The 10729-nt window shown below is 42.8% G+C and overlaps 1 protein-coding gene and 1 pseudogene across 1 annotated transcript; both read left to right on the forward strand.

The window, feature by feature from the left end:
• Positions 1-791: 791 nt before the first annotated feature.
• LOC136534164 (extensin-2-like) lies at positions 792-1933 on the forward strand (annotated as a pseudogene).
• Positions 1934-9189: 7256 nt separating this feature from the next.
• On the forward strand, positions 9190-10380 carry LOC136534165 (extensin-2-like). The gene is made up of 3 exons (XM_066526630.1): positions 9190-9289; positions 9597-9659; positions 9845-10380. The coding sequence occupies exons 1-3, from the start codon at positions 9190-9192 to the stop codon at positions 10378-10380; spliced, it is 699 nt and encodes a 232-aa protein (XP_066382727.1).
• The last annotated feature ends 349 nt before the right edge of the window (positions 10381-10729 follow it).

Here is a 10729-nt window from a genome sequence, read left to right on the forward strand (position 1 = left end):
TCTGTGCTGATATTTTTATAGTGGTACTTATGTTTGCATCTTGTCAGGTCATTGGTGGAGCTTCATCTAGCTTTGGCTTATTGCTATAGTACCTAGAGAAGCCAAAGTCGGTCAATCTAAATATAGTGGTTTCACTGGCTTGTTGAGAAGGAGATTGAAAAAACAAGCTCCATGAATAGTGACATGAACTGTGTATTAACAGGTGAAGCCGAAGCCTTGAGAAGCTTGACCAAAGAGCCTGATCGGAAATAATATAACTCTAATAAATAATCAATGATGAACATCATACATTTGTGCTGAAACCATTCCGATGGTGTCTGTTATTTTGTACAAGTCATGTTTCTTCACATATTAAAAGTATGTCATCAAATATTCACCTGTTTGTTGGCATATTTTTTTGACAGTAAAAATTTACACGAGCCAGAGAAAATGTGTGGTTCCTTCCGTCGCCCTACTTCCCATGGGGCTCTGAGGAGGCAATACAATTAGGCGTGGCCACGACTGACTATACGCCATCAACAAGACGGACGACGCCTTAGCATGTCTTGATAGATTGATAGACAGATAGAAAATAGACAGATAGAAAGACCTACAGATAGATAGATAGATAGATAGATAGATAGATAGATAGATAGATAGATAGATAGATAGATAGATAGATAGATAGATAGATAGATAGAAAGATAGAAGCATTAATGTAGAAATAGATAAATTTTCATAATGACTCCTACTTAAGGTTTTTTTGTTTTGTATATAAACACTTGCACAGTGATACAGAAAAACAAGCACAGATGCAAACTGCACCTCACCTCGTCACTCAAGAAAGTAATACAAGAAAATCAAATAGAGAGAAAGGAGACAGTAATATTGTCCACTCATCTCATGGCAGTCACCAAATGCAAGAGGACGAGGAATGTACAGCTGACATGTACTTTCCTGCTGATACTTGTGGTCATTTGTTCAACCTCTTCATCATGGCAAGGTATATATGTATATGTATATGGAGATCTGTGCATTGTTACATATTACTCCCTCGGTTTACAATAATAGTTTACTTTGGCTTTGTGCTAAGTCAAACTATTAACTTTGACCAAGTTTATGGAAAACATATTAACACACATAAGTTCAAATAACTATACCATCGAAAAATATGTTGATTTGATATTTTAGATGTCGGTACATTTTTTGTAAACTTGGTAAAATTAGAGAAATTTGAGGAAGCCATAATTAATTGAAACAGAGGGAATATAAATCAACATATTTTGACTATTTTGTATTGGTTGTTTGCATGTGTAGCCCGAGACCAGGCCCAGGCACGCTGCCCTCGTCCCCACAGGCCTAGACAACCACCGCAGCCATGTACAACACCACCACACAGTTTGTTTGAGATGTCACACCATCGTCATCACAGGTCACCTCCGCCTCCGTGATCCCCACCACGCAGTTTGTCTGAGGTGTCACACAATCATCACCACAAGTCACCACCACCGCCGGCAGTGTCGTTGTCACCACCACTCAATTTGTCTAAGGTGGTGCACAACCGTCACCACAGTTCGCCACCACTGCCGCCAGTGCCTTCATCACCACCACGCAGCTTGTTCAAAACATCACACCATCATCACCACAGGTCACCGCCTCCCCCACCCGTGCCGTCGTCGTCACCACGACGCCGTTTGTCCGAGATGTCACACCATCATCACCATTGGTCACCTCCGCCACCGCCATCAGTGTTGTCATCGCAACCACGTAGTTTGTCTGAGACGTTGTCGTCTCCAATGGCAAAGTCAAAGGCCGATACGTGCTATCCCTACAATAACAAATTCTGTCTGACTCATGACTGCAAGAACATGTGCAAGGAAAATGGCTTTGTATCCAAGAAAGCTACAGTATTGAGAGAGCGGATGCTAAATGGGAATGTTACTGCAAACATTAAGTAGTCTAACACAAGCATCTTTTTGATGCGAACTAAATAAGATGGTCTTTTTGTTGCCTAAATGTTGCTGCATTCCGTTGCTATGAACTGTGCTGTAAACAAACATAACGTGTACCGAGTGTCAGCCAGAAAAGGAATACATACGGTAACTGTGTGCGTTATTCAAGAGGACAGGGACGAGAAGTCCTATCATAACTAAGCCGCCGCCAGCAGCGTATACGACGCCATCGTGACCTTCGTTCGCAGGCGTCGTGCGAGCAGGCAAACACATGGCGGCATAGGGTTCAGGTCATGGCGGTGATCATGGCGCTCGTGGAGGAGGAAGGGGGGTGGGGTACAACCCCGGGTTTTGACCCAGGACACGGGTGGCGCCGTGGCCGCGACTAGTTTCCCCCGCGTGGTTGAGGCCGGGGTCAGGGGTACGGTGGCTTCGGCTACTTCAACCAGGGCTTTGGCAGGGGCCGGGGCTGGAGTCCATAGGGTGGCAATGAGGAGGGTTCCGCGGAGGCAGAGGTTGTGGGGGCTGGCCAAACCCTAGCTGCCCCCGCTACCAACCATATTCGTCACAGGAGCTGGGAGGCAGCCACATGCCGCAGCAACCAGCAGGGCCACCCCCTCTCCCAAACTCGATCCAGGGGGAGGCGCTGGTAGGTGCGTAGGGGGTTGCTCCCCAACCAACACCAGCAATGGGGTCATCGCAGCAGGTGACCTCGACTACTTCGAACAAGTCAGCATCGGCATCAGTTGAAACCCTTGCGACAGACACTACCCCACCAGGATCCAATTCTGTAGTTATTATGAGTGATGTGCCAGAGTTATCCTAGAAAGGAGGAACTCAAAAAAGAAAGGGTAAACCTTACTGCTATCGATGCCACACTAAAGGGCATACGATTTCAGTTTGTACGACTGTTCTTAGTTGTGAATTATGCTTTGGTGATCATGTTAAAAAAATATGTCCAAATCTGAAGAATTTGAACTCTACTGCTATACCTTGTGGATATGCTGTAGAAGGCCTGGGCTTTTATTTCATACCTGTTGTTGAGAATCCGAAAATTGCTTCTGATGACAAATCCGCTGTGGTACGTGTTTTGGAGGGTTCTTTTACTGCTGACCAGTTAGTAGTGGAACTTGACAAACTACTGCCTGGGAATAGTTGGGTGATTGAAGACAAAGGCAACGATGCCTTTTTCACTAATTTCTCGTCTTCTGAAGTGCTCAACCACATGGTGAATTGGGGCCCAATGGACATAAAGACAGTGAAAGGAAAGATTCGGTTCGAGAAAGGAGCCGAAAATGATGTTTTTAAATATGAGATTGACAAGGTTTGGGTGCAGTTCAGAGGGCTCCCAAAGGAGTTACGGGAATTTCCTATTATCTGGGTAATTGGCTCAATTTTAGGGGCATCTCGGGCTGTTGATATGAAATTCACAAAGAAATATGGCAGAGCAAGAATGAAAGTAGCAGTGCTAAATCCTGACCTCATCCCAAACCTTGTTGATGTAGTCATTGAGGATTTTGTATATGAGCTACAATTCAGAGTTGAGAAGGATATGTCTGATGGTGAGCCCCAAGTCATTGACATGGACTCTACCATGGACGAGGACAAAGCCCCAGAGGAGAAGGAACCAGAAAACATGGGTCATGATGCTAACAAAACAGGAGATCCACCAGCTGGTCAAATGTCTGATAGGCTACCCAATGCCTCAGTTGTGCCAAGTGGACAGCACAAGAACAAGGTGGCCACTAGTATCACTCCTAGAAGCCTGTCCCTGAAGCCTCCTCTTTTTGGCCTCCATCTCCTTACGCTTATTGTCAATAACAATAGCACGATTCACCAGCATCTAAAAATTAGGGTATGTGTTGGACATAAGCTAGAGTTGCAGAACATCATACAAACACTTGAGAAAGTGGCGTTGCTTATTGGCATCATCAGCCACTTTATTAGTAGCATAACGTGACAACTGAGCAAACTTGTCACGATACTCAGCAACGGACATGGATCCTTGCTTCAGAGCTCTAAATTCCTCCTGTTTAAGCTCTATCAATCCCTCTGGTATGTGGTAGGATCTGAAATTCTTTCTAAACTCCTGCAATGTGATAGGAGGAGGAATGGCGGGACATCCATACTCGAATGACTCCCACCAGTCTTGAGCTTCTCCCTGGAGCTGTCCTGAAGTGTACAACACCTTCTGTTGATCATCACATTGTGCTATGTTGAGCTGCTTCTCCACTACATGATGCCAATCACTTGCTTCCAGTGGATCAGTGGCATGAGAGAACACCGGCCCTTCAAAAATTTACCGCACTTATCACCAACGCTTGCATGAGCTGTGTCTGTACTGCCAAGAGTTGCTCAATAGTCAGTAGCGGTGATGGTGGTGGATGTGGGGGAACACCTCCATGACCTCGGCCTCTTCCTCTTCCTGACATCTTCTATCCAACACAAATATTCAAGATTTAGAGATTTCCAAGTTAGAATATATTCTAAAAATTTTCTAAACGAGTCTCAACATCAGCAGCTCTGTAAAACAATCATATCTCGAGTTCCAGAAACCCAAATGGGGTATACTTTATACGGTTGAAAGATTAAGAAATTATCTACAACTTTTATTCAGACCACATTCCTAGATTCTGTCGTTAGGTTACTCAAAATCAGGATACAACCAAAACTGTTTCTAGATTCCAGACTGCGCAGAAACCTCATCTTGAAACAGCTATATCTCACAAACCCGATCAGATATGAGGGTGATTCCAGAGGCATTGGAAATATACTTAAGTCTAGTTATTCCATAAAAATTTCATAATTTTTGGTTAAGTAGATTTTAATTGGCATTAAGATAAAGGCAGACTGCTCTGAAAAACAGATTCCGAGAGAAAAAGATATACCAACCCAACTATTTATTTATTGACCCAATCTTTAATATTCTTAACTATGAAACTTGCAGACATGCCCACAAAGTTCCAGCACTCATTACAAAGGTTCAACTCAGACATAAACACAATAACATATCAACTAGGCACACCAATATTCACACCACAAGTCAATAAAATCTAATTTACTACATGTGGGATTTCCCAAACTAGGGGCTCCGCTTATGGTAGTTTTGGTGTGCTTTGCTCAAGGGGTTGGTACAAATATATAGGGAGAAAAACTCCCCACCTACACATCAACTAGTAATATGGTACGAACTGATGTTGCACCCCCCACCTTTACTAATGGGCCTAAATAATCATTAAAGCCCATTAGTAAATAAATGCATGTGCCTTTAGGATTTATTAGCATTATTGCACATGGGCTTTGATCATTGGAAAAAATGAGAGATTTATTATTTTTTGAATTAATTAATTTCATGGATAAAATAATTCCAGAAATGTCTAGAATTATTATTTAAGCCGCGAAAAATACCCCAAAAGCTCTAAAAATTCGGGGAAAATTTCCAGAGACATTATGGAACATGAGGGACCCAAATAAAGTATATGGAGCCCATGATAAGATAATTTGGAGCATCTAAAAATTAAATTATGCTCACAGACAAGTATGAACAAGTTCTAGAAAAAGCTAGAAAATTTCCTGAGAAGTTTGTAGAGATTGATTGATGGACGAGGAACTAAAAGGAGTGATTTGCGTTGCAAAGAAAAGATTTTAGGAAGCTCCCAACAAAAACTTGAGCCGAGAAACAAAGAATTTGATTGTAGAAAAAGATAAAGGCATGTCGGAGAAGAAAAATCGACCAACTAACGCATTTTAAAGACTTTGCTCACTCTTAACACACAAAGAAGCAACAAGCAAACATCATATCATCCAAACGCTTATCAAAATTAGAAACCTTTGAAAATTCACATTTTTCCTATAACTAAATTTGCGCTAGCTCAAACTAAACTTGGTAAATTTTATCCAAATATTAAAATAATTCATTTTATTTAGTGTTTTCTATGCACAACTCAAAATCAGAAATTTTGGGGTGTGAGATAGATAGGTAGGTAGGTAGGTAGGTAGGTAGTGTCACACCCAATTTTAAGGATAAAATGGGGTGCAAAACCTTATGTGCGCCCAGAGATCAGTCACACACATAAGCCGACAAATTATGAATAGTATCATCACCATTGTTTATTACATCATGAATAAGATAGAGTTATTACATAAGTATAGCGTAAGTAATAAAAAGATCTATCGCGGAAGCTCCAATTCACAGGGATGTCGACTGGTTGACCACAAGTCTAGTAGTCCTCAGGGAAATCATCATTCTCAAGGTCATCTGTTACCCATCCGGGATTTTTATCCAAATAATGAAAATAAACAAGCGTAAGTACATGTCGTACTCAACTAGTGTAACATGGGGTTCATGAGGCTCAAAAGACTAGACACAGGTTTAACAGCGTTCAACTTTTAGTTGTCACAATTTTAGCTTATGAGTAGCATCAAGTTGTTTCAATTCCCATTGCCAAACACATGATCAAATGTAAACATGAGTAATGAATAGCATAAACACATAATACTTAGTGATCATCTATTCCATAAGGGTTCCAAGGCCGCTCATGACCATGAGCACGGCTGATATACTAGTTTTACACTCTGCACAGGTTGTACACTTTCACTGTGAGTCATGATTCCCATATGCCCGGGTTTATAACTCCCAAAACACTTCTAAGGTGAGTAGGCAGGGGTCACTATGAAGCCTTTCAAAGGTTCGTCTAACAAGTTAGGGAAGCCAGGTTTCTGTGGCCTACGAATGTAGAGCTCCCCTTCCGACAGGCACAATGACACGCAACCTATACACTGACGGACAGAGGCCGCACTATATCCAACCCGGAACACACCCCTCTTGCGCCATAAAGGTAACCACTAACAAGCTAGAAAAGGTCCTCATACTGAGCTGAAGCCAGAGCCATGTAGCCCTCATAGCTGTACTGTAAGTCTCGGATGATCACTTACAGATAAGTCCTTAGGGAGAGGAATCTGAAGCATTTAGAAAAGTAGCTAAACACTCCAGCCCCCTGTTTCCATGTTGCTAAAAAGTCACGTTTTAACCATTAGTCAAGTTACAAGATCATGGTTTAATTGAGCACTAGCAAAGCTACCCAAATGCATAACCCATAGGTGACAAGGTAGTAGTTCAATTCTAGGAAGTCCCTATCAAGATGACACATGCAACATGAATTTAATGAATTAAAGTGTATAGGAAACAAGGATGATCCCATGCTATACTTGCCCTGAGCAACGTACTCCTGCTGGTCCTGCTCGTCAAAGTCGTACCCTTGACCTTCCGAGAACTGCTCACCATCTATACTCGATAACCATAGCAACATACAAGCATCCAGGAGCAATCATGCAAAGCAAACAAGGCTACAGATTAGAACAGTACACCAACAACAAAGAATCAAAATGAAAAGTTTGGAAAATGAATCTACATCTCGCTATGAACACACAGACGTGAAGATCACAAAAATCGGATCTAAAACGAAAAAGTTATGATTTATACAAGATTTCCTATAGACAAATAATAGATTAGATCTAAGCTCGAATTATAAAAGTTGGAAAACCTACTTTACAGTAGCATAAACATGTATATTACTTAATTACGAACCTAACGCAACTTGAACGGATCAAATCGGAGTTAAAACGGAGAAATTATGGCTAAAACAAGTTGAATGGCAAAACTGTAAATAATTGAAAACATATTTCAGTTCGACCGAACGAAAATACGCTTTCGAAAGAAAGAAACATAAACTGTGAAACGCGCAAAGGACCGTGGGTTAACACCAAAGTATTTATAAGGGTGTAACTGCAAAATCAGCATCAAAAGGGTATCTTTAGATCCGAGCCGTTGGATTAGAAACCGACGGCTGAAAATCAATCCGGCGGAAATAGAAAGAGAGAGAGGGCATCGGAACAGTGCCGGCGGTCATGCCCCGATGGCGGCGCCATGGCTGGCGTGCTGGAGCTCTCGGTTCTCAACCTCCAGTGCACCATTCGACAAAAGAGAAGTACCGGGAGAGAGAGGAGGGAAAGGGGATCTCACCAGACCCAAAACAGAGGACCGGGAACCAATAACGGCGGCACGGTGCTCGACGAACGACGGCGGTACTCCAAGCTAGCGGCGGCGCTAGGTTAGGCGGCTGCAGCTTGCGGGCGCGTAGAAAAACGAGCGCTAGATGGGATAGAGAGGCGGTGTAGGCCGGAATTTCTTGGGCGTGACGGCATCCTGATGTTCGTGATCGAGGCGGACTCATGCGACTGCATGGGATAGAGTCCGGGCCGGTCACGATGGAAGGAAGGAGGCGGGTCTGACTCCTGGGCCCGGATGGTCAGTGGTAGTGGGAGACTTGCGTGGGCCAGCGGGAGCGGCTGAGCCAGCGAAACTGGGCTGCGCGACTGGGTCGGGGAGTCCTGGCTTCGGCCCAAGCGGAGAAGAGCGCGGGCCGGCTCTGGAGTGGGCCGAGCGGAGCAGTGAGAGACGCAGTCCAGCGCAGGAAAAGCTTTGGGCGTGGCAGCAGTAGGCCTACGGGCCAGAAAGTGGAAGAAGAAAGATTTTAACCTTTTCTTTTTCTAATTTCTTTCCAAAGAAATTTTGAAAGCAAGAATTCAAATCGAATTCAAACTTGAGTTCAAATCAAACCATTCCAAAAATTGATATGTAGCAGCATGAATGCACATTCATTGTTGTTAACCTATATTAAATTTTAATTTGGTAAACTTTATTATTCTTCCTAAATTTAAATGCCCACAAAAATGCTTGGTAAATAAATTTTTCTCTAGTTTCAATTGTTGTAAAATTTAGGGTGTTACAGGTAGGTAGGTAGGTAGAAAGATTAGCAAACAGACACAATACATAGACAGATAGATAGATAGACAGACAGACAGATAGACAGATAGACAGACAGACAGATAGATAGATAGATAGATAGATAGATAGATAGATAGATAGATAGATATATAGATAGATAGATAGGGAGGTAGGTAGGTACGTAGAAAGATTAGCAGACAGACACAATGATAGTAGATAGATAGATAGATAGATAGATAGATAGATAGATAGATAGATAGATAGATAGAAAGATAGAAGCAATAATGTAGAAATAGATAAATTTTCATAATGACTCCTACTTAAGGTTTTTTTGTTTTGTATATAAACACTTGCACAGTGATACAGAAAAACAAGTACAGATGCAAACAGCACCTCACCTCGTCACTCAAGAAAGTAAAACAAGAAAATCAAATAGAGAGAAAGGAGACAGTAATATTGTCCACTCATCTCATGGCAGTCACCAAATGCAAGAGGACGAGGAATGTACAGCTGACATGTACTTTCCTGCTGATACTTGTGGTCATTTGTTCAACCTCTTCATCATGCCAAGGTATATATGTATATGTATATGTATATGGAGATCATTACTTCTACTGTGCATTGTTACATATTACTCCCTCGGTTGACAATAATAGTTTACTTTGGCTTTGTGCTAAGTCAAACTATTAACTTTGACCAAGTTTATGGAAAACATATTAACACGCACAAGTTCAAATAACTATACCATCGAAAAATATGTTGATTTTTTGCAAACTTGGTAAAATTAGAGAAATTTGAGGAAGCCATAATTAATCGAAACAGAGGGAATATAAATCAACATATTTTGACTATTTTGTATTTGTTGTTTGCATGTGTAGGCCAAGACCAGGCCCAGGCATGCCGCCCTCGTCCCAACAGGCCTGGGCCACCACCGCGGCCACCAGTGGCGGATGCACGATGCGGGATAAGGGGGGGCTAAAACAATGGAGATGTTGATTTGCATGAAGATTTAATGGTGAAATCAAGCTTTTGCTACAGTGATTAGGCTTGAAATCAAGACATTAGGGGGGGCTGGAGCCCCCCCAGCCCCCCCTTTGGATCCGCCACTGGCGGCCACGTACAATAGCACCACGCAGTTTGTTAGAGACGTCGCACCATCATCATCACAGGTCGCCTCCGCCTCCGCCAGTGCCGTCATCTCCACCACGCAGTTTGTCTGAGGTGTCACACAAACATCACCACAAGTCACCACCACCGCCGGTGGTGTCGTTGTCACCACCACTCGATTTGTCTAAGGTGGCACACCACCATCACCACAGTTCGCCACCACCGCTGCCAGTGCCTTCATCACCACCACGCAGCTTGTTCGAGACATCACACCATCATCACCACAGGTCACCGCCTCCCCCACCAGTGCCGTCGTCGTCACCACGACGCCGCTTGTCCGAGATGTCGCACCATCATCACCATTGGTCACCTCCACCACCGCCATCAGTGCTGTCATCGCAACCACATAGTTTGTCTGAGACATTGTCTTCTCCAATGGCAAAGTCAAAGCCCGATACGTGCTATCCCTACAATAACAGATTCTGTCTGACTCATGACTGCGAGAACATGTGCAAGGAAAACGGCTTTGTATCCAAGAAAAAGCTACAGTATTGAGAGAGCGGATGCTAAATGGGAATGTTGCTGCAAACATTAAGCAGTGTAACACAAGCATCTTTTTTATGCGAACTAAATAAGATGGTCTTTTTGTGCCTAAATGCTGCTGCATTCCGTTGCTATATAATGTACTGTAAACAAACATAATGTGTACCGAGTGACATGCCAGAAAAGGCATACATACAGCAACCAATTGTGGAATAAACTAGGAAACAAGTTATTGTAAATTTTACTGGAGTTGGTCTGTGCTGATATTTTTATAGTGGTACTTATGTTTGCATCTTGTCAGGTCGTTGGTGGAGCTTCATCTAGCTTTGGCTTATTGCTATAGTACCTAGAGAAGCCAAAG

This window comes from Miscanthus floridulus, unplaced genomic scaffold (assembly GCF_019320115.1).
Source record: "Miscanthus floridulus cultivar M001 unplaced genomic scaffold, ASM1932011v1 os_1588, whole genome shotgun sequence".
NCBI classification, from domain to species: Eukaryota; Viridiplantae; Streptophyta; class Magnoliopsida; order Poales; family Poaceae; genus Miscanthus; species Miscanthus floridulus.

What these genes read in the sequence shown, in the direction of transcription:
- LOC136534165 (XM_066526630.1), top strand. Translation starts at nt 9,190, where the DNA reads ATGGCAGTCACCAAATGCAAGAGGACGAGGAATGTACAGCTGACATGT. An exon ending in AACCTCTTCATCATGCCAAG is followed by an intron (nt 9,290 to 9,596) that starts GTATATATGTAT and finishes TTGCATGTGTAG; the next exon opens with GCCAAGACCAGGCCCAGGCA. An exon ending in TGGGCCACCACCGCGGCCAC is followed by an intron (nt 9,660 to 9,844) that starts CAGTGGCGGATG and finishes CACGTACAATAG; the next exon opens with CACCACGCAGTTTGTTAGAG.